The sequence below is a fragment of the Pithys albifrons genome, chromosome 11 (assembly GCF_047495875.1).
Source record: "Pithys albifrons albifrons isolate INPA30051 chromosome 11, PitAlb_v1, whole genome shotgun sequence".
NCBI lineage: Eukaryota > Metazoa > Chordata > Aves > Passeriformes > Thamnophilidae > Pithys > Pithys albifrons.
The window spans coordinates 16,840,122-16,863,914 of NC_092468.1; the positions used below are offsets into that span (position 1 = coordinate 16,840,122).

The following is a 23,793-nucleotide window of genomic DNA, read 5'->3' on the forward strand; positions in this document are numbered from 1 at the left end:
TTGGCTGTACTGCCGTTTTGACTCTCTCTCCTCATCCATTAATTTCTAGGGAGCCCAAATGGCTGTCGGTCAGGTTGTACTGTATAATTTGGGTGGAATACCAAAGCCAGCTACGAGCTGGTTGTAAGTTAGGGGCTGCACCCACACCCACGTTGCTTCCTCAGGGCAGCCCTGGTTCTATTGTTGCTCTATGATGTGTTGTGAAGGTTGAGAGTTGAGATACTGCGAAAAATTAAATCAGTTAAGAATAGGGATTGGTTGTCAAAAGATGTTTTCTGCCCTCACTTAAGTAGCCAAGATTAAGACAGTGTGTGACACTGGTAACCCACCCTTAAATGTACAGTCCTTGGGCAGGAGTGGCATGTCAGGCAGTGCTTGGTTTGCCTTTGCGTGCATTGATAGAGCAGATCTTCACTTAAATCTTAAACCAATTTTGTGTTAATACAGACACAGCAACAACATCCAAACCACAAAAGCATCGAAACAATGAAAACAAAGCATGGTGTGAATATGGAGAGGGCTAGGAGAGCTTGCCAGAGTCAAATTATAGAATAATTAAATAACATTGTTCTAGTTGAACTGTTGCCACTGATAACAGTTTCTCAGCTTCCGGAGGGGGATAAAGGGAAGCTTGTATTCTTTAGAGAATCTGTGTTTGTCTCTGCTGGAAGGAAAATGAAGCTAAAGTAATTATTCTGTGGTGGATTCTTTTCCCCTGCCTTTCTTGTTTCTAACGTTTTTTAAACTCTTTGTCTTAGATGCCAAAAGTCCAATACAAGTCCAACTGTAAGCCGTCCACATTTGCCTACCCTCCACCTCTTGAGGTACCAAAGGAAAAGGAGAAAGAAAAGGTATTTGGGTTGGCTTTCCGTGTTGTGAAGACTAACCCCTTTTCCCTCCTAGTATAAACATTGACTTTGGTGGTACTAACAGGAAATCTAAAGAGGGAAGGAAAAATTGGCAGGCGCTGTGGTCTCTGGAAGAGAATTCTAGGTAATTTTTCCTGCTATGCCTGGGACTGTTGCTGACTGTGGCACACAACCGCTGTGCTACTGAATTGCTGGAACCTCCCTTTTCTGAAGGGGCCAAGCAGAAGCATTGATTAAAAAAACTGCTTTCCATGCCCTACTGACTTGTATGAGTGTGTCAGTGTTGTGCAGCATCTGGCACAGCAGGGTCCTCGGGCTCCAAACAACCATTGGGAATATGGGACACTTCTCAAATAGTCCCATATGAAAGGGGCAGGGTGCCCATGAGCTAGAAGAATAGCTGTCAGGTCTATGGATTGCAAAAAAGGTAAGTGTGGAACTGAGAATATCTGGGTATTGAAAAGATGAGACCTGTGGGATGGCAAGTGGGACAATAGTGGAAGCAATTTGTCTCCTGGCACAGGATGGTACAAGCTGTTAGCAGACCACAGCAGCAGGCAGAGCAACCCTTAGGGAGCATTTGCAGCAGTGGAGACCTCAGGCATGTCATGCTAATGAATGACATGGTGTGAAAACTGTGAAACATTTTACCAGAATTTAATGCTGGTCAGGACAGTTTTCCAAGCCACCAAAGAACCCAGAAATTAACTCTGTTGAAGGGCAAAGCTCAATGCTCACAGCTGCTTTCATGACTTTGAATAGGATGTGAATTGGACAAATCCTTTGTTTTAAACTTCCCTGGCCAAAAGTTAACATGTGCCAAGAGCCCACATTTAACCTCACCAGCAACATGACAAGTGCTGTTGCTCCTTGTCCCTCTCAGGAAGTTACTGTCATTTGTTCCCCAGCCCTGGGAGCTGAATCTCAGTGTACAGTGTTGTGGTCACACTGAATGCCTTCTCTGTTGTCATATCCAGGTTTCCACTGCTGTGCTGTCCATCACTGCAAAAGCCAAGAAGAAGGAAAAGGAGAAGGAGAAAGAGAAGAAGGAAGAGGAAAAGATGGAAGTGGTGGGTGGAAACATTGAAACTTAAATGTCTTCTTCCCCCCTTTATAAATGTGGTGTGTCATGAAAACTGGCACCCTCATCCCTGTCCCCCCACCACCTGTGTTAGTTCTGAGCAAAGCATTGACACACATTGCAGTGTTTTGCAGACCTTTACTCACTGTGTTTGTGTGTGTTTGCACTGTTAAAAGCAAGAGGTGCTATTATTTGTGAATCTGTTACTTCTCAGAAATAAATCTTCCTCAGTATTAAGTAACTGACTTCCTTAAAGGCAGAAGCTTGTTTTGATAACTTTAATTGCATGAACATTACAAGCATTATTCCATTGCCTGTATACTAAGTAAAATGTGCTGAACAGATGCACGTGTCTTCTAAAATTGCTGCAACCTACAGTTAAGTGCAAGTGTTGAGAGGAAGTAATATATTAGAAAGGATTCTCATGCTGTGTCTGTGCATGTGTCCAGATGTCTGAAAAGTTTTCTTGGCTGAATCGAGCAGAAAAACAAGGATAGTAAAAGGGGAGCTTGCTGCCACCTGCTGTGTTTGAGTTGAGTGTTTTGCCATTGCCCTAATGTTTTAGAGATACCATTGCTTTCCTGTTTTTCTGTTATGCCTGCTATATGACTAGTAATCCATAGCTTCCAGGGGGTCTGCACAGCAACGAGCAGCCTCTGTGTCAGAGAGAGTCCTGTTGGCTGTTACAGGACGTGCTGTGCATTCAGGGGTGTTCCTGATCCTTTTGTATTGGTTGTTCCCATTTTTTCTGCGGTCCGTTTTGTTGCAACTCAGATGTTCCTGAGCAAGAGGGAAAACATGGCCTGCATTCTTAAATATGTAAAGGATGCTGGGTTTTTTCCTTCTGAGCTTTTGCCTCTAGCTGCTGAGTCATTGGTAAGGGAGGGCTTCACTGCAGTTCCCTCAGGAGTCGCTGAGGTCGAGTTGTTTTGGGTGAGCTGCTGTCACTACCAGTAGTGTGAAATGTCAGCGACAGCTTTGTAGCTGGGAAAATACAAGGACAGCTTTTGGCAATTTGTATGTGCTTGGTAATGTCAAAGACTCTTCATTTGTGACAAGAAGTGATGAGTGAGTTTACGGAATGAGTATTAGGAAGGGAAGGCAAAGCTAAACTGTTCCTCTGCCAACCTCTCACTGAACTTGCTTTGATCTGCAGTTGGGAGTGAGGCATTGCCTTGTTGAAAGCACTTAGATGCTGGTATTGCCTGTGCCAGCCTATAATAAATGTTAGCATGTTCCTCAGCAGAATGGTTTCTCACCACACTCTGGAATTACTGCCTGGTTGTACCTTACCATCCTGAACTGTGAAAGGGTTAGAAGTTACTGCTAAAATCTAGCTGATGTTCTCCTCCTCTAGGATGAGACTGAAAAGAAGGATGAAAAAGAAAAGAAAAAAGAGCCTGAACCCAACTTCCAGCTTTTGGACAACCCAGCCAGAGTCATGCCTGCTCAGCTCAAAGTTCTCACTATGACAGAGAGCTGCCGGTATCAGCCTTTCAAACCAGTAAGTGTCACCTTCCCAATCCATGTTCTTGACAGAGCATTCCCAGTGCTGCACTTGTGCATAAGGACCCAGCAGCTCTGTGTGTACATGAGAACACCACTCACAGCTGGACAGTGCTGGAATGTGTTGCAGAGATTTGCAGCTTTGCTGTTGTCATTTGCTTTTTAAGTTTGCTCTCTCCAAATGGTCACATGCAGTTCTAGTTGGGGGAAAGTCAGAGCTGCTGCAAACCTTTTAACCATGCTAGTGCTGCTTTATTTTTCTTTCTTCTTGTCAAATGCTGCAACGTGGAAACCAATCAGACATACTCTGTGTATTAATAACATTGCTGGGAACATAAAGACTGAGGCATGATCTTTACAAAAGACTGAGAACTTGTACAGGTTCATTGTCAAAGCAGTGAAATACATTAGGACTTGTGCTGGAGTTTTATTCTCCTGCAGTAGTGATTTATACCTAATTGGTGGGGTTTTTTCATTGAACAGGTTTCCTATTAAATTACATCTGGCCTTAGAAATGTGCCCTCAGCTCCTGTTAACATAGAGAAGAGAAAGCATGTAATTGTCAGATGGAGAATGAAAAAGGTCTTTTAGCACCAAGCCCAATGGGTAACTAACTTTTCCATGAGATGCTCAGATATATTGCAAAGCTGATAAGCTTGCTCATGCTCGTGAACTCTGAATCTCCTGAGTCAAACTCTTCTGCCCTTTATTTTTGTTCAAGAAATAACACCCTTGACTTACCCTTTTGTAGGATTATGCATGGGGAAATGCTGTTCAGAAGTATCGGTTTTTACCAGGAAAATAGTAATGTTTTTAATACATATGTTTCCTGGAATTCCATCAGCACTTTGGAATTTTCTGTGCACTGTCCCCTTCTGAAACCTTTCCTTTAGCAAAGCTGTGGTGGGATTTTTTAGTCTCTACCCTTTAAAATGAGTGCGTGACCCAACTGCTGTTTGGATTGGAAAAATCTGCTGTGTGTTCCAGTAAGTGTCCACTCACAGAACTGTGGGCATATGCAGCTATTTGCTTCAGTTTCAAAAGAAGTAGAGTCCTTGGTGGGGGAGTGCAGTTTCCTGCCTTAAGGCCCCATAAACAGGCTATGAAGAGAACAGAACAGTGCAGTTTTTGCTGGGATAGGGTGTGTAACCAAGGAGGCTCTCGGAAAGGAGCTGTTCTGGACCTTTGCTTTGCTTTGGGGAATGCCGGAGTAAAAGGCCTCTTTGAAATGCTGTTTATGTCCTGTAATCCTCCTGTAGCCAAAGCCCTGATCCCAGCCAGGCGTGACACAGCACTGCCTTTTCACACCTTGTGTTCCAGTCCTGGACACACAGATTTGCTTCAGCCTGCCAAGATGTTTGGTTGTGATTTTTGTAATTAATTCCCATTTGGTGTTGTGAGGTTCTGCTAATAGGATTCCTTGGTTGGTGGAAGCTGGTGATCAGATTAGTCTCTGTTTCAGAGAGTCTCCTGGGAGGCAGCTACATGGAGAGGCTTCACTAAGCTTTGTTAACCTGAAAAGAAGAGCCTTATAAAGCAATTACTGTTCAATTAGTTTTCATGTGGAAAGCCCCAGACTGGGACTCAGGTAAAGCTGTGAATCCAGATGCCACTTGCTATTAAAATGAGACCTAGATAGTGGAAATATAAAAGGTAGCCTGGATAGGCTTTGTCTGTTCCATCTCTACATCAGGCAGAGATCCAGGTGAGTGTCAGATGCTTTGCTCTCATATGGCCTAGGACAGACTCTGTGGCCACAAACACTCCACCATGAGACAGAGGCAAATGGCTCTAAATGCTCATTGCACTTGTCTTTCAGCTTTCAATTGGAGGCATCATCATTCTGAAGGACACCAGTGAGGATATGGAGGAGCTGGTTGAACCCGTGGCAGCTCATGGCCCGAAGATCGAGGAAGAAGAGCAGGAACCTGAACCACCAGAGCCCTTTGAGTACATTGATGATTAAGATGTGAGGTACAGTGTAGTGCAGAGTCACCCTTATTAATCCCAAGGAAGGAAAAGCCTCTTTGGATCAGCTGAAGCAGTTTTCAGCACCCAGCACTCTTGTTCTAGCTCTTTGATGGCTTTTGCGTAAGATTCAGAAACATGCTCTGTCCCAGTCTCAAGAGTTTGGTAACAATTAAAGAGAAGTCCACTCTTCTGGGTTAGGCCTGACTCAGTTGTTCTGGATCTGACCTCTAATCTACCAGGCTTGGCTACTTTTGAGTGGAGCTGGGTGGAGTTAGAGCAGCTCACGGGGTCCTCACAGGCAACAGCTGAGCTGGGACTAGTCAGCTACTGAAAGAGGGTCCTAGAGAAGCAAGTAGTTTATGTAACAAAGCTATCATCAGGATTGGACAAAAGGGAACTGTTCTGCTTTCTGGGGTTGTCTTGTCTTCCCAGCAGTTCTTAGCAGAATTTGAAGACACTCCAGTGATGGGCTCTGTGGTGCTCTCTGAGCCTAACGTAACAATACTGGTAGATTGGTAGATCTGTTCCAGGCAATGCAGTTCTCAGGTTCCTTGGTTAAAGTGCCTGAACTGATGAACAAGTCTCTCACTGAGAGGCTTTATTTCCAAATATGGGCTGGCATGTTCCAGGGCTCCCACGAGCAAAGATTATGCACTCAAATTGGTGGAAGGGCAGGAAAACAAACTCCTTGCTAAAAACTATGAATGTTACATCAGTGACAGCCTCGGGTGAGTGTGTGGAGCCAACCACAAGAAGCCTTAGTTAAATACATTTAATTTTCTGGTTTGTCTCTCTCCTTCTTCCAGGGTCATATCCTCTAAAGAAGACACTATGCTTGATATCAGAAAGACAGACATGAAGACCTTGCTATCAAGATCTGCTGTTCAGTGCATGCAGCCCCAATCTGTGCTGAGCTAAAGCTGATAGTCCATGTTTTATGGCTGAAGAACCAGATATATGCTATTTAGTGTACTCTTTCACAAAACCTTGTTTTCAAATAAATATATTAAAAACTCTTGACAGAAAACTTGCTGCTTAAAAAAAAAGAAGCCCAGCAACCTTTTTTCCACTCACCCCCAATATTACAAACTAGACTAATTGTTCATCTTACTCCAACAAAGCCTGACTGACTGCTCTGCTGTAGAGTCGTCAGGATCTGTGAACAGCTCTGCTTTCTGTAGTACTTGTTTAGGCTGAGCAAGGTCACAATACCTGCCTGGCCCAGCCATAGCACTGGGCAAGAGAGGGCAGGTCTCTCCTTGCCAGAAGCTGCACAGATGAGGTCTGTTTCCAAATTACTGTCATGATACTGACCCTCCCGCTGCTCATCCTGGTATTTGTGTGAGTGTGGGGCTGACAGAAGGGCTGTGGGGTTAAGGGAAATTGAGGCATGTTTCTCCTTGTTTCACAGAATCTCTTTTTTGTGTGTGTGTGCTTTTTCCCTGCTTTCACCAAATATGAGCAAAATAGCTGGTATGAGCCGGCAGCTGGTTACGTTGCAGGCCTAGATGTGGTGAAGCCAGACATGAGTTGTTGTGCTGATGTGCATCATTAGGGGGAATTTTAGTCAGGGATATGGAACAAGGAGCAGTCAGAAGGCAGGAATGGTGTTCCCCTGTTCACTGTCCAGCCAGCCCTTCACCTGCTGGCTGTAGCACTTCAAAGGGTGTGTGAACACCAAACTGCAGCCCTGGTCTGCTGTCAGCCAAACTGGACAAAGCTCCATCATTTGAAACAGCACAGAAATGGAATGAGGTTTTAATTGTATGTTTTTGGGGAGTATTTTGTTCCATATGAACATACCACAATCTCATGTGCTTTGGTAATAATGGAAGACAAATCTTGCATGTAGTGCCTGGGAACTTTTCCAGCAGATAGTTTATTTTGGTGAATGTTACTACAGCAATAGGATAGTCTGCCTTGGTTCTCTGGAAACCAAAGGAATAGAGCAGAGGGGTGGGACTGAAAGCCAATTTTGAGTCCAAGGCTGCAGCCAGAAGTCCATCAAGTTCAAATGTCTGTGTAAGGGTGCTGGTCATAGCTTGTAGTTCTCAAAGTGATCCAGATCTGTTTTCCCATGGAGCAGACCCAAAAATGAACCCAAAATAGTGACAGACAATGTTACTGTCAGTAAAATTGGGAACAAAGAGGGAATTCTATGATTCTATGATTCTAATTGCTACTCCAATTCCATGGTCAAAGTAAGACCTGGTATTGTGGTGCAAGAAACAAGCTCGACAAATATACATTGTGTAAGTCTTCTGGTGCTGTGATCCCTTCCCTTTGAATGGATACCTTTATCCCCTTAATCCAGCATGTTCTGCCGATGGCAACCAGTTGGTGTTTTTCAGGTAACTTGTTAGTAATGCCTTTTGTCATAAAATACTGTGGAGAGGGGAGGACACTGGGAGGAGAAAAAACTCAAGGCATTCAGCAATCTGCCAGTTGGCTGGATATCGCGGGGAGATTTTTAGAGATTTTTAGAGTAAGTAGAAATGCTGGGAATTGTCAGCTCAGAAAGACCTAAAGTCCTGTATTGGTGCCTTGGCCAAGCTATGAACAGTCTGCTGCTTTTCATGGGACTTTCTACCGAGCTTTTCATGTTGTTACTGATGTTTCGCTCCCAAGAGACTGCGCTACCAGCCTGCAGCCAGCATCTCCTAGTGGTGGTAATCTTCTCTGTGCTTCTGAGGGACCCACCCTAGTTGTTTGCCAGGGGCTAATTGGACCTGATGCTCCTGGGTTTGCCAGAGGGAGAGGCTGGGGTGACAGGAAGTCTGCTTCTGTCCCTGTTGACTAGTGGGCTTCAACCCCCTTAGCCCTGGTGAGGAATAAATCAGCTCTAAAGCATGCTGCTTCTGACAGATCCCAGAGTCCCTCCAGGAGGTCCTGGACATGTCCTTTCCATTCATTAACTCGGGTGCAAACCCTCTGCTTGGCACCATGCTGAGGGCCAAACTGTGGGTGGAGAGAAAGCTCCCAAGACAAAGAGTCTTTGAGGAGGGGTCCAACAGCCCCCTGATATTGCTACTCCACCCTGGCAGGCACTCAGGAGGTCTTGTCCTCTCACATCTCCTGACAACAGTGCTGCCCTCCCTATCTCTCCCCTCCCTTCCAGGGCTGGGCAAAGCTCTTCCTCCTCACCATTCAGCATGAAAGTTGGGCACCACTGATAATGCTGATGAGACCAGCCATTTATCTCTCTGCATTCTGGCAGATGGAGCCTCCACCCTCACCCCTGCCAGATGCCAGCCTGCCCCAGGCTCTTTCCTTGCTGGCTGCTCTCAGCCTTGATGAGGGGTTGGACTTTCAGCTCAGCTCTGTGCCTACCTTGACCCTGCAGCAATGGCAGGATGGGGGAGTTGGGAGCACAATGTTGCAGGACTGTGCAAGGCTTGTGTATTTGCTTGCAGCCTCTGGTGGGACGAGTGGGCCTGAAGACCTTCACCCAAGGGTGCCAATCTTTGTCCAGAGTGGTTTTAAATGGAAGAAAGGGTCTTTGCTCCCTCGGCGAAGGTAACTGTTTTGGCAGACCTGGTTCAGTGTGTTTCTTTAGCACTGCTGGGATCAGGCTGGCTCATGCTCTGTGCCTTTGGAGGACACGCTGCCCCAACTGCTGGGACTGGCTTGACTTGGCCTCTGAAATCTTGCTCTGTGTGGACAAATATTCCAGCTGGCAGCAGTCCAGGTCTGGAGTTTTGTTTTGAGGCCCATGCTACACTTCCTGGCATTGGCTGCACAGCTCAAGTTCTGGGTTTTGCTCAGAAGAAATACTGCACAGGTACTCACGTGTGTCATCGGTGTCTGTCAGTGTTGGGAATCCGCATTACCCACGTAGTGCAGAGATGTGATTCAAGGCAGATCCTGCTGCTGCCCAAACCCTTTGGAGATCAGCTGATCAAAGGTGGTGGAGACCATAACCCCAGACATCCCAGCCCTGTGCCCTAGGTCTGATGGGCCCTGATGCCATGTACATGTACATGGTTAAGTAACATGTGTGTCTTGGTTTTTTCTTCATGTTTGCAAAGCATGAGCAGAAAATGGACAGTGGAGAGTCTATACAGTAAGGGCCCAGGTGCAGAAGGTCCTGGGGAGCAGGGCAGGGTGCTTGGAACACCCTGGGGCTCACTGCCCTGGTGCAGGGCTGGCCAAGGGGAAGTGCAGTCATTTGGTGGCAACAGCATCCCTGGCCAAGGGTATAAATAGCTGCTCTGGTGACCCAGGGAAGAATGGCTGCATGGGTGAGGTTAATTGTCAGCAGAAATTATGGAGACATTGTTCCTCAAAGATAACCTGCAAGGGATGAAGTGTGGAGCAAATTTTTCCCCTTCAGAGTGGAGGAAAAAGACCTGAAATATTGGTGCAGTGTCTTTGTTCTCTTTAGGCTGGCTCTCCCATTTGATTGTTTTTCTCCCTTCTGTGTCAATGAGAACCAAGATGGATTAACTTTTTGTTTCCCCACCATGTCCTCCCAAAAAAGGAGCTGAGATAGTTCCTGCAGGGCTGGACAAATTCTCTGTTTACTTTAACTTCACATGGAGGTCTTTTTTATTTTTAGCTTAAGCATGAAACCTGGTGCTGAAAATAATTTGCTGGAAACATCTGCACTGGACAGCAGAATTCATGGGCTCATTTGCAGATCAAACCTGTTGCTTGTTGGTCTTGTAGGCCCTGAGGTTTTTCAGTGTGTCCCTGAGTGATGGTGCAGGTGGCAATCAGTCTCAGTGGCATGGGACAGGTGGCCATTGGCCTGTCTTAGTGGCAGCATCAACATTATGACAAAGCAAGGAGGGCAGTGAGGCTCACTGGGACTGGGGATGTTTCTCCTGATGGTGAGGGTCTCCAAAGCAAGCTGATTTGGGGAATGAGAGGTTTTCAAGGGCTTCTGGCACAGACAAAGGTGATGGATGAAGTCACCTGTTCCTGGCACCTTTTCATCCATCACATGAAATGCAAGGAAGTAGAAACTGGGTGATTTGGCACAATCCTGGCCCAAACCATTGCTCTGCCCTTTACCAGGACAACTGTAATTTGATGAAGCAAAGCATGGGAGGGGACATAGATCTGTCAAGGCTGCTTCTGCCCTTCCTAAGGTATTTGATGTCTTTGTTCCCTTTTCTTTTCCCTTTCCCAAAGAGCAGCAGTCTGCCTCAGTATTTTATTCACAAATACCAGCCCAGGGTGCTCCCTGGCCAGGGAGCAGTGGTGAATAACTCCCGTGGGTCATGGATGAAGTGCTGGTGCCTGCTCACCGTCTGTCACAACTCTGCTTCCCAACACCTCGCTCTTTCCAAACTTTGCACTTATTAAGATGATAATTTTAGGTCTGGCCAGAATGTTCCAGAGTGGAATGGGATAGTTTCTGTCCCTTAATTTTTTTTTTTTATTGCATAAGGAGAAGAATATCCCTAGATCGTGAGTCAAGAGAAAGCTGTACCCTGAGCTGCATTCACGCAGCGCTGGTGTTGGCAAGTTAAGGTTTAGGAATGGCCTTGATGGAGGGCAGTGCCCCTGAGCTTTTGGGGCCTGGGAGGTTATGAAGGGTAAAAGTCCGGGGTGGGCTATCAGTGGCTGGTGCAAATCCAGTTTTGGGTGTGGGCTTTAGGAGCCTTCCCAAAGGAAGATGGATGTGCCCTGTCTGGCTGTGGGACATGCAGAGGACACGGTGGAAAACAAGGCTGCGCAAAGTGCTACTGAAACCCCAGGCAGGACATCACAGGTCACAGAACATTGTTTGACTGTGTGGAGCAGATGCTTTCTAGAAAACTGGTAAGGGCAAGAGGTTCATTAACACCACTGTTACTTGAAAAAGGGGCCCGATGAGGGGCTTGGCCAAGCCTCCTGTTTGCTCTGGTGTGAGGTGGTGGTACAGGGGCCGCTCCTGCCTGTGCCAGGGCTGTGGATCCCACTAAGTTCTGCCCTGACCCGGGAGCGTCTCCTTCGAACGAGTCAGGAGCTTCAAAAGGACCTGCCCAGTCAGAGGCTTCGGGGTGGTGTGGAGGGGACACAAAAGCATTTGCTGAGCGGCGGGGCATTGAGGAGAACTGCCTCTGTCCCCAAAGCGCCTCTGCCGTCCCCAGAGCTCTGCTGTTCCTGACCCTGCTGTTCCCGACCCTCTCCTATCCCCGAACCCTTCACATTCCCCGGCACAGCCAAACCTTCCGCGCCGCCCGCCAGGGGGCGCTGCCCGCCCGCCGGGAGGGGCCCGCCTCCGTCACGTGACGGCGCTTTCCGGGCCGCGATTGGCTGGGAGGGATCACGTGCGCGGGGAGGGGGCGCGGCGGGGAGAGAGGCCGCGGTTGCCGGGGAGACACGGACTGTGAGAGGGGACTGGGGTCGGGACAGGGGGGGACTGGGACTGGGATCAGGGCATGCGGGACGGGTGGGACTGGGGTTGGGACGAGCGGGACTGGAGTCGGGACGGGTGGGATTGGGACTGGGACAGGCGGGACAGCTGGGACTGGGACTGGGACTGGGACGGGGGAATCTGGGATTGGGATGGGGGAATTGGGGCAAAGGGGATTGGGACAGGAAGGATCGGGGCAGGTGAGATGTGGGACAGGGGGGATTGGAACAGGAAGGACAAATGGGATGTGGGACAGGGGCACAGAGGCAGGGGGGATTGGGATAGGCATAGGAGGGACTGGAATTGGTATGGGAGACTGGGACAGGTGGGTTTGGGGCAGGGGAACGGGGCAGAGAGGATTAGGACAGGTGGGATTGCGACTGGAGGGACAAATGGGATGTGGGGCAGATGGAATGTGAGGCAAGTGCGATGTGGGCAGATGAGACGGGATGTGGGCAGGTGGGACAAGGGCAGGTAGACTGTGTATGAGGGGGGGGGTGTCTGTCTGTGTGTGTCTCCTCATGCTGTTTGGAACTGTGATGGCTGATGGGCTGGGCTGTGTGTCCTGTGCTGCCCACTCATGCTCCCTTTCTTTACAGTTTTCCAGCTTTGTCAGGGAGCAGACGTGGCAGTGACACTCAGCAATGGGTGACATTTTAGCATATGAAGCTGAGTTACTCGTACTGATGAGAGAGGTTGGTTCTCTCCCATTATTTCTTTTCTTTTTGTTGTTGAAATAAGCAAGGCAGAATTTTGTAGTTGCTTGTATTCAGAGCCAGGCATGGTAACCATGGTCTGCATTCTGGAGTTATTTATCTGGCCAAGCGTTGCCACGCTCTGAAGTCATACCAACTCCTGTCACACTCTGTAGGTTCAAAGAGCTCAATGTCTATTAAATATCAGCAGTCAAACAGCAAATCAGTCCAAAATTAGGCAAATGAGGCTCTCATTAAGGGAAGAATGAGGTTGATTAGATCTTACAACTCTGAGACTCAGTTCCAGCCTATGATAAAGGTGAAATCTTTAAAATCTTGCTTAGCTGCCACCTCATTCTATGTGTGTATAAAATCAGAGGCATATAAAAACCCTAGAGCTGACAAAGCCCAGACAAGTCCTGAGACTACTGATCTCCATGGTTTAATGCCTAATCAGGGTGTTCCAGCTGGACACTCCTCTACCCTTATTACCTATAAGAGGAAATCAGAAGATGTTCTAAAGTGTGAAGCAGTTCTGTGAAAAAGACAGTGTGAGACAAATGTTGAAGGGCAGCTGCCTCTGTGTCAGTCTGTGCTCTGGATAAACTGGCTAAAATGGGATGTTTATGAATTGTAACAAGGACACACACTGTGATCTCTGCTGCTTGTTGCTGCCTCATCCCTTTAACTGGCCCTGTGTTGGTAGCCTTGCTTAGGGCCCTGGGTGAGCACCAAACTGAATCCCTGTGCCTTGTGTGACCCAGCCTGGTGCAGGTTCCACAGGTGCTGGTGCTGCAGAGGGGTGATCAGGAGTGGCAGCCAGCTGTCACCACGTCCAGCTGTCACCAGGCTGTCTCTTGAAAGCCTGGGCAGTTACTGCTTGCCAGAAGAGTCAATCAAATGGCAAAATCATACACAGTTTATGCCTCCCTGAAATCCAATCCCGTCAGATCTCAGAAGCTCAGCAGGGTCAGCTCCCAGTGAGTACTTAGATGGGAGACCTCCTGGGAATGCCGGGTGCTGTAGGTTCTAGTCCTGAGGACTTCACTGTCACCATCCAAGCTTGCTCGGCCCTGGCAGATGAACCTCAGGAGTTAAAGGGTGGGGCCAGTTCTGTGCACTCTGTGCCTCACCTAAAAAATCCCCTGCACAGGCTCAGAGGAAACACCCACATGGGGAGAGCCCTTCCCAGATCTTTGTTCACGAAGTTTGGCCATACATAAACAGTTTGAGTCTTTTTGTGGGTCTCTAAAAACAGATCTGAAAAGAGGTTTAAGTTCTTAATCATTACTGTAACTGCTGTTTGTTGTGAAGAAAGCAATTCTCGTTCTCTGTGGCAATGTTGGGAATCCAGGTCAAGTTTGCAAAATGAAATGTGATGTCTTGGCTCAGCAGCCAATGACTAAGAGTCCTGAGAGGAGGGGAGGAGGGCAAAGTTTGTCTAATACAGAGACTGTACATTGGGGGAGGAAGAGGCAGGGCTGTTTATTTCTTCCTCAGAAGAACAGTGCTTGATGAGTTGGTCATTGGCTTGCACAGCTTCCCATGAGGGCTCTGGCTAAGAACTCAAGCAGTCTGACTGCTCTCCCCTCTGAGAACATCACTTGCAAGGAAGCGACTTATTTGTTTCTTCAACCAAGTTGTAGCATTAATGGATTTGAGTTAATTTTCTCCTTTGGTTGAATGAAATTACTGGCTAAACCAAGGGGCATCCTTCTTTCAGAGAGGATGTACTTGGTTGTCTCTAGGATGCAGGAGGAAATCCAGAGTCAGTGTTTTCCTACTACAAGGTATCAGTCCTTCGTTTGTCACTGTGCAGCCTTTGGCATTTGTGAATCCTCCTGTACAGAAACTTTGGCATTTCATGGGTCATTCATTGAAGCATCAATAATCTTAAAAATGATTAATCATTTACTGAAGCATTTATCATCTAAAAAAATTTTTGTTCCTGCATGTTTTTGCCTTTTAGTATTTGGATTTTGCAGAATTTGAAGAAACAGTGAAAGTATTTAAAAAGGAATGTAAAATAAAAGGGAAGCCACTTCCTAAACCAGCAGATGTTTCCTCTAAAGATCCATTGCCTGTTCAGGTAATGCATTATTTACACTTACTTTGAATAATGCTACAAACGGTTAAAGGCCACTCATGGCCCTGTGAGTAATTACAGCTGTGAGATTGTCTGAACTGTCTGAACAGATTCTTCATTATTTGAAGAAGTCTCGTAGCAATCTTCTTCTAGTATAGGAACTTCAAGTTTGGGTTTGTTTTGTTTTTTTCAGAACTGCAGTGCTTTTGAACACAGTAGTTTTGATTCACACCACTTTAAGTTTTTAGCTTACTGTACTCTGATAAGACTGATTTTCATACACTCTGGGCATTTATTTTTCCCTTACAGTAAATCTAGGTTCCCAGACTGACATGCTTTTGAAAATTTGGGCTTTACTTCTTGTATTGATGGATTCAGGCCTTCAAAGATATTAAAGACATGTGGTGAAAGAATATCTAGGCAGTCATTGAGTGGTGATAGATTTTTTGATAAAACTTTTAATTTGAGGTTTTCAAATGGCACCTGAATTCTTCATTTGTTAACCTACTGCTGAGAAAATGTAGCTCTTCTGTGTTTGGTTTTTCACTGAATACTTTTCCCCTTCACAGGAAGATCTGCTTACAGCATTTGAAAATGGTGAGCAGAAAGTTTTCTTCCAGCTCTGGGAGGAACATGTTTCATCTTCAGTCTGGGACAACGATCCAGTTGCTCAGAAGTTGGAGTTCTATCTCCACGTACACTTTGCCACCGTCCTCTTGAAACAAACTATGGGAAAGCCTGTAAGTTTAGTTCACAATTCAAAGTTCAAATTGCTTTTTGTTTGTTTTACTTCACTTATTTTTCCTTAGCGTGGATGAGGATGGAATGTTTTCTAAGAAGAATTCCCAAAATATGTATCCAGTTTTGGACAACAATCTGCATTTTAGTTGAACCAGATCCCCAGATCCTTTGTATTGTGAAGTCCAGAGATGGAAGTTGGAGCTGTCCTTATCTTGGAGCTGCTGAAGTATTTTAACTTGGAAAATACCAGCATGCCAATACTTTCACACCTCTAAAAGCAGACCATAGAAGATTCTTAAACTGCTTGCAGTTTGGACTGTAGCTGTGAGTTAAAATATAATAATTTATAATGAAATGGGGAAGCTGAATTTTGACCACTCAGTGTACCATATTGAAAAGTATAATTCCAAGCTATTGTAAAATAAAATCTCTCTCACATGGGCCTTTTATGATGAAGAGACATTTAAGTAGCCTGGAGTCAGCCAGATCAGCCAGGGCTTAATAGCTCCTGCCTTTCACCTGTCAGCTGCTGCAGGAGTATTTGGATGCCTTTCATGTGTTTTAGAGCCTCTAAGAACTTCTGTTCTGTTCTGTTCTGTTCTGTTCTGTGTGCCAGCTCTCCTTCCTGGTGCTGTGCACCAGGATTTTTGTGGTTCTGCACTTATCACTGAAATAAAACATGTCCAGTAGGTGTTTCCTCCTCACCCTGAGTGTGGAAATGACATTTTGCTTTAGAAATGTAGCCTGCAATGAGCAGGAATGATTTACATATAAAAATCAATTGTATATCTCTTCTTTTGTTGGACCCGTAGAGAAGCAAAAGTGTTGGTTTAAATTTTCTTTTATGACTGGTGAAAACATGATACAATGTTCTCTAATTAAATAAATGTTGCTTTTTAGAAAACAAATATTCTGGAATATCAAACTTGATATTGATATACTTGTGTCTCTGCTTGTATTTTCCAGCTTTGCAGTGCATTCAGAGTGTTAGTTTTCTAAATTAAATATTCTGCTTTATTTCCTAGGACAAAGCTGAACTTGAGGAAAGGATTTCACATTTTAAGGCATACCTGGAAACAAAAGGAGCTGCACTGAGCCAGACTACAGAGTTTCTTCCCTTCTATGCTTTGCCTTTTGTTCCCAACCCCATGGTACATCCTTCTTTTAAAGAACTCTTCCAGGTAAGTATTTGTGTTGCAGAGATGGTATTTATGATGCCTTTTCTCATGGGGTAATAAATATTGAATGATGTTTAGGTTGGTGTTTGCCTTTATTGTTTCCTTTAACAGAAACTGGACAATCATAAAGGAACATATATTTGATGGAGGAAGGGTTGTGCTGTCTTAAATATGTATTTGATATTTGCTTGAATCTTAAACAGTATGCCAGCTTTGTGTCCATAAATTATCACTGATGCCTCTTCTTTTCTGCACCTCTCTGAAACGTGGATGCTTCTGGGAATTACTCTCTGGTAGTTCAAGTGCACTTATGTGCTTTGAGGTTGTTGCCCAAGCCCACTGTCTGTGTATATATAACTGAATTGAAGCATGGTGTCCAGGCATAAGGAGGGCAAAGCAGTTTCGTTTAATGTGGAAAAGTCGATTTAATAAATAATCCTCCTGTAACAGAAAATGAATCAGCGTTGTCTGTGTTCTGAGACTTCCCCCCACCTCCCAAAGAAAAGTGCTGGAAAAGCACTGCTGTGCTTAGTGGCTTGGTGACTCTTGCCACAGGCATTTTTCCTAGTTAATTTTTTTTGTTAAATACGTTTCAGTCTTTCCCTTTGAAATGACTGTTTCAGAGTTCAGTTCTTAGACTTGCATGTGCAAGGTGAGAAGAGAGTGTAAAAGTTTGTGTTCTTGAACTTCAGAATTGATCTCCTTTTGAGGTGCACTTTCAGTGTGATGATGAGGAAGGGGTAGTGATGATGGTCTACAACTATTCTGCTGAGGAAGGGGTAGTAAACACCCTTACACTGACCACTCTCTGGGCATTGTGCAGGTGATGGTCAGGAGATGCCCTTCAGAGCTGTGATTTGATGTTCCAAATTGGCAGTACCTGTGGGGAAGCTCCAGCCATCATTTCACTTGCTGACAGCTCCTTTCTGCAGTGCAAAACTGCATTTTGGTCATCAGAGAATCACAGAATCATTTGGGTTGGAAGAGACCTCTGAGATCGAGTCCAGCCTATGACCTAATGCTGGAAATGGCTGGTTATGTGGCTGCACTTGGCCTGGATAAAGGAACTGCTCTGCTTTGTTTCCTGTGGGAGTGTGTGTACACAGCTCCCATGTACACACACACACATACACAAATGTGTTTGTGAAATATATATAATATTTTCCAGGGTTGTCTGCTAGGAATACTTCCCTGTCCAGCCATATGGACATTGTGCTGGCCAGGCTGAGCAGCTGTGGACAGCCACTGAGGTGCAAGGAGGTGCCTCCAGCCTGTATTGCTGCCACACTCCTTTTGATATCAAATTAAAGTGATATTTGCCCTAGGGCAGACTTTGGATGTACCAACTGTTGAGGAGCTCCAGTTTATCACCAAAAAAGGCATATTCTGCCATTTTCCTTTGGGACTAGTCATAAATAATGAGATGGACTGGTTGACCTCAGAGATGGGATATGCTTCATCTTTTTGAATTTTATTTGGCAGGTTTTTTTTTAAATGTCTTATCTAAGATGAGATCCTCAGGTTTATTCATAGTAACCCAGTGTCCAAGCTCTTAGTCCACAGTCACTCATATTTTCTTGTGGGAATTGTACAACTCATTCCATGTTAGTGTTGAAACACAGATTGTTTTACGTTTGAGAAAGAGCAGCAGTGAGTCACTAGTCAAGGAAGCAGCATTCTTATGGCATATATTTTTCTCAGGCGTCTGATGCTTTATATAGCTGGAGTTCCTGTCAGTTTGTGTAATACATCTTGAAAAATAATACACACTCCTCTCTGTAGGAGACAAGGTTCCTTTGGTAATATACAGTGTGCTGTGGTGCACACTGCCTGGATACTGAATTGGTAAATGCAGCAAGTAAATCCTGAACACTCTCCAGCATGGTGAAATAGGGGCAAATCTGAGCTGTGAGAACAGCTTGTAAGATAGACATATACAGCAGTAAATTTAGGAAGCTCCTGCTACTTTTTGGAAGATAAAACTTTTTCATCTCTTGGCTAGCTTTTCCTCAAGCAGAAACGAGCTGCACTGAAGGTGTGAAATAAAATAAATGAGTATTCAGTGGATTGTTAGGTGTATTTTTGCCTTTTTCCCTTAGCTGTTATTTTTTTGCGCCTATGAGACACTACGTCAGGCAAGACAGCATTCCAGTTCATGCTGTTGGTCTGCTATGTTGGTCTATTTTTATGTGTTGTTTTTCTCCATATCCTTATTTTAGGAATGTTGTACCCCAATCACCAATGTCATGTCTTGACACTTGTAATAGTTATCAACAAAATCTACAATTCCCAGATCTTTTTTAGTAGTGAAAGATGATGAAAACTGAGCAGTGTAAAATTAGTCATTTTATACTCTATTTAGTAAATGTAACATTCATATTTTTTAAAATTTTTTTCTCAAGTTGCTTGTATTTAAAGGTACATTCTATTTCAGTGTTGTTGCATGTGCATATAAGGTACCAACACTACTGTGATAGCTTTGCACTTGAAATAAAGCTGCATTGTGCTTGTGGTACTCTTGTCTAGAAATAATACTGAACTCCTCTCTAACTTCTGTACACTTATGGTTAGTGAGCAAACACATTCACTTTAGTAACAGTGAAGGGGAAATCTCTTCAGTCCAGTGCTGGCTGCCTTCTGATGGAAGGTTGCTGTGATCCAAACAGTGCTTTCAGCAGAGTGTACATATTTGGTGAACAACTGTCATTATTTGTTTTTCTCTTCAAGGATTCTTGGACATTGGATTTAAGGACAAGATTGGAAAAGTTCCTATCTCTGACTCTCAAAGCCAAACAGACTCCTCGGCTTCTTACTTTACTTGTATCCTTTCGAGAAAACACTTTGAAGATAAATAGAAGTACTATAAAGAGGCAGTATAATTTATTGCAAGAGTGTGCTGATAAGATTTATTGCAGAATTGCAGTGTTATTATGATAGGAAACATTGTTTCTATTCCACATTAAACAAAAATTGTAAGAGTTATGTGAAGACAATATATAGATACATACGAACCTGCATGTTTATCATTTGATCTTCCTTTGCTTCCATGTATAAAATACAGGATACCCAAAGGCACCAATATGGCCTGACTTCTTTCTCAGCAGCTTCTAAGACTGTTAGTCTTTTAAATTAGCCATTTCAGGTTTTCAAGGGCTTTTCAGGATTCCAGAAATTGCTGGTTCGCTCATTGGCTTGTGCTTCAGACTGTATTGTTTTTACAACAATACTGCTTAAGTTATATTGTCAGGCCTAATTTACAAACTAAGTAGCTATATGGCAATTTTTTTTCTCCAGTTTTGGTCAATACAGTTAAAGATAAGGCAGAAAGAATGGAACTGGAGTCTTTATTTGTGTCTTTTTTTTTCATTTTTTTTTTAAACGGGACATGAGTTGAAAGTCCTATATCCTCCTTCATTCTAAAGCAGAGTGTTGCCATGGTGATATTGAATAATGAGCTGGAAATAGATCTCTTTTTGTTTCATTCCTGCCCATTTGCCAGGATGGGGAGCAGTGACCAAACCCCTGCTTTCACTCCCATGTTACGGGTGTTTGGGTGGGAGTCTCTTTGCTTATTTCTCTTTATGGAATAATGAACTGAGTCCTAAATAAGCCTTGGATTTTTCTTAGGTATAAAAACATCACTTGCCTTAAAACACTTGTAAAGTCATATGTTGATTTTATGTAAAATCAGCAGTTTGGCTTTTCATTTTGGTGTTAATACGATTAGACTGGAGTTACTGTATCTTACACTTCAGGGCTGGATCTCATGTCTTTAAAGGTCAGCCAAAGGTCTCAAGTCTCTATGCAAGTGCTTTGTGCACTTAAGAGATTTTCATGTATTTATTATGGATTAATTTATTCTTCATCTCCTGTGGCACATCAGATACTGGCTGTTGCCTGGGACAGCAGGAATATTTGGCTTGGCTGAGTTTGCCAGATGGTTGACTTTCTTATTCTGTGTCTCTGGAACACGCCTGTACTGAAAGGATGCACATTTTCCTCAACTGCTCCTACCTGTACAACAGAAAGATAATGGACAATGCAACAAAGGTAAATGCTGAGATATGTTAAGGATAATCTGGATGATTATTAGGGGCTGTGATAGTAGCAGTAGGCACACCTGCAGGGAGGGGGAAGCTGGTAATGCATGGCAGAAAGTCCTTTGAAATCCAGACCCTGCCTTGAGGTTGTTGCTGGACTGCTTGAGCTCAAAGGGTTGAGCATCAACAGGTAGGTACTAGAAATGGCAGAAGGCCTAGTGGTAGGACTGGTATTTAACCTCTATTCTGTTCTGAAATATGGTAAAAACAAGTGGAGAACTCCATAAGAAGTGCATACCAGCTGTCCATTTTTAGTTCTGATCAAAGTAAGCTGCCTCAGATTGCTTTCCCTTACCTGCTTTTGCCTATCTGTATCTTCAAGCCTTCAAATCTCATACAGTTGTTCTGATGACTGTCTGATGATCTTAGACAGGATGTCATCCTGTTTAAACTCCTAAAATAGTACATATTAGTATCTCCTGAATAAGAATGTGTTAATTTAAATGTGACTGGCTGTGTTGCATTTTGAGGTAATCTACTTATACACACTGAAGTGTGTATGTGACTTGGGGCTCTTTAAAAATAATAAATTCAGCACTGAATCCCATTAGATGCTGATGACACCTGAAATATGTGCCTTCAGAAATCAGTTCAACAAACAGAACTTAGAATTCCAACTGCCTTGCATTCACTTTTTCACTTGACTTTCTGCATACTCTTTATAGGTAGAGATCTGTATGAGGCCAGCTGGGTTCTTAAAATGACTTTCCTCTTGAGTTAATTTAATCTGTAGGTTTACCCTGAGGATTTACTCTTTGTAGACCGAATTAAAAGGAAGGTTAGGCTTTCTTGCAGTGTGAGTTCCATGTATTTTCTTTGTCATTTTGTGCTTTGTGTTGCATTAGACTTTCACTGAATATTTGAAAGATTTTTGTGGATTTTTATTTTCCAGAAGTTACTTTTTTTCCTCATGATGAATTTCTCTGAAGGCAATAATTCCATGTTCTGATTAAAAAGAAATAAGTACATGATTGAGCCTGAATTATTTTGAGCCTAATTATTTTTAATTTGGGCAAATTCTGTGGTTTGTAAAGTACAGGCACTGTCATGGGATTGAACCCATGCGCGTCAGCCTTAATTTGTAGCTGTTATGTGCCTTGCAGGTTGAGTCAGTTTGGACTTTCCATAAAGGTCACTTGAGGACTGTCTGGTATGAAAGTTTTGGAACTGAGAAGTTAATTTTCTCAGTAACTGCTCAGATCATGTGAGATCCAGAGCCTTCCTCCCTGCTGGAGAATGTTTATCAGTGAAAGGGAAATGCAAAGAGAGTTGATAGGCAGCACATGAATGAAGATCAGTGTGGCAGAGCCCTGAAAACAGCCTTTGATAAATGGTTACCAGTCATCAGTCTGACATGCTGAAGTACTTCAGATTTGGGTGGGGTGGTGCAAATGCTCTTGAGGGTGTCCTGGAGAGTTCAGTGTGTTTACCTTGCCTGATTTACCTTCACAGTCTGGCTTTTTACCCATTTGCTAAAAACTTAAGTCCCTGTATGACTTTCAAAGCTATTTGTGTGGCAGTTGTGCTTAACTTACTGCTCTCTCATATGTTTCCAGTTTGGCTGGAAAGGAAAGAATTGCAGAATGGTTGGCATCTTGCACAGAGGAGCTTCAGACTTTCTTTGTGCCCTCTGTGCTAACAGGAATGGAGGGAATGAAGTATTTGGAAGCGTTTTCAGCTGCTGTTCCCTTCACTGCCTCATTACAAGTCTGTGGATGAGTTCACAGTCACTCTCCCATGGTTTCAGGGAAGGGTAGATGGAGAGAAGTGCATCAGGCTGCTGCACAAGAGAAAGTGAGGTGTCTCTGTCAAGATTTGCTAAAGTGTAAAGGACTATTGGTGTGGAAATATGTTAGTTTAGAATGTGAATAGTAATTTTTGTGCACATGAGGTAAGCAAGAAGGAGACTCCTGCCTCTTCTAAGAGCAGGGTTTCAGTGTCACCTAAGGAGCCCCATCTCTTGGGACCTGCAGCTCCTCTGCTGAGAGCTCTGCTGTGTTTTGTGCAGGAGCTCAGCCTGGCCAGTGTCAGTGCTTCTGTATGAGCGTGGGCTGGGATTAAGAAAGACACAGCAAGCACAAGTTCAGGAAGCCAGTTTCAGGTGTAGGTAGTTGTTGTAAAAGAAAACTACCAATCTCTCACTTAGAAAAAAAGCTTATTGTGCAGTTATGTGCATATGTGTAACTCCTTGGCTGCTTGTAGGAACTGGAGTTAAAAGACTTGACAATTACACACGTGAGAGAACAGGCAAGAATACTGGTAGAAACATGCAGTGGTTCAGATGATGCCTAGTGCCAGCATCTTCATTTGGCAGTGACAGGCTTTACTGGATGTTATATCTTCCTACTCCAGAAAGTTAGTCCTCTCTGCTCTATTTTCTTCTTTTTTCCCCCACATATGAATAATGTTTCTGGTAGGTATTAGGTCTACTGAGCTTTTATTTTTCCTCTTTGATAAGCTTATCATGTGTAGAAAGGATTTGTGAGTGTTGGGAATTGTGTCTGGGAGAGGAAGGAGAGAAGCCATGTCTGGAGTTACTCTCTGGTTGCAGTTTGATCACTGCTGCAAGGTGACATAAATGTAAACTGAAATGCCTCTGAAACGTACCATTTGCTTTTGCCCTGTCTTGACTCAGATGGTAATGAATTAGCGTTTCAAACAAGCAACTAAATACTAGTTTTTACCTGGGCTAGTAGCTTCCTGATCTGCCTCAGTGAGTGCTGTTATGGGGATGTGACAGGAATGCAAGGGGAAGATGGGGCAGTGCAGGATCAGCTCTGCCAGCTGCCAACTGTGCTTGGAACAGCTGCTTGTCCATGATGATCTGCACTGAGTTTTGGTTATGTGGTTTTTTTTCCTGCTGACTTTAGTTGGAAGACAGATTTTCATAACTGGAAATTTTACCCACTGGGCAGTGAAAGGCAAGCAAACTCTGAGAAGGTTTGTGCTTTGTGATTTGCTGCTTCCAAATTTCCTCTGAGTGGAGGTCACGCTCCAGATACATCCACTGGAAATTTCTGAATCGAATGTGTTGTGTCACGGTTAAATAAAAATATATTCCAATTTGCTCATCTAGGCAATGGAATAAAGTGCTGGAGTGGCTACTTTTGTGCCATGGTTGCCCTCAGAATCTGTTAGTTTAAAAAAATACTGTTTTGGAGCTGTATCATATTAAAGCTGTGGTAGTGGTTTAGCAGTAGTGGCCGTGGAATAAAGATAA

General features: G+C 44.2%; 2 protein-coding genes across 7 annotated transcripts in view; both read left to right on the top strand.

Annotated features, from left to right (window-relative positions):
• PSMD1 (proteasome 26S subunit, non-ATPase 1) overlaps positions 1–6,443 on the top strand; it is a 70,196-nt gene extending 63,753 nt beyond the window's left edge. Inside the window, exons 21-25 of the mRNA XM_071566275.1 lie at positions 759–851; positions 1,847–1,939; positions 3,308–3,454; positions 5,276–5,430; positions 6,234–6,443. Of these exons, the coding sequence (XP_071422376.1) occupies positions 759–851; positions 1,847–1,939; positions 3,308–3,454; positions 5,276–5,422 (480 nt within the window). The 3' untranslated portion in view covers positions 5,423–5,430; positions 6,234–6,443. The remainder of the gene's footprint in view (positions 1–758; positions 852–1,846; positions 1,940–3,307; positions 3,455–5,275; positions 5,431–6,233) is intronic.
• A 5,251-nt stretch (positions 6,444–11,694) lies between these two features.
• ARMC9 (armadillo repeat containing 9) overlaps positions 11,695–23,793 on the top strand; it is a 63,673-nt gene continuing 51,574 nt past the window's right edge. For all 6 annotated transcript variants that reach the window (XM_071566420.1, XM_071566422.1, XM_071566425.1 and 3 more), the window contains exons 1-7: positions 11,695–11,746; positions 12,373–12,468; positions 14,438–14,557; positions 15,124–15,294; positions 16,321–16,476; positions 19,201–19,293; positions 20,499–20,523. In XM_071566420.1, the coding sequence (XP_071422521.1) occupies positions 12,418–12,468; positions 14,438–14,557; positions 15,124–15,294; positions 16,321–16,476; positions 19,201–19,293; positions 20,499–20,523 (616 nt within the window). In that variant the 5' untranslated portion in view covers positions 11,695–11,746; positions 12,373–12,417. The remainder of the gene's footprint in view (positions 11,747–12,372; positions 12,469–14,437; positions 14,558–15,123; positions 15,295–16,320; positions 16,477–19,200; positions 19,294–20,498; positions 20,524–23,793) is intronic.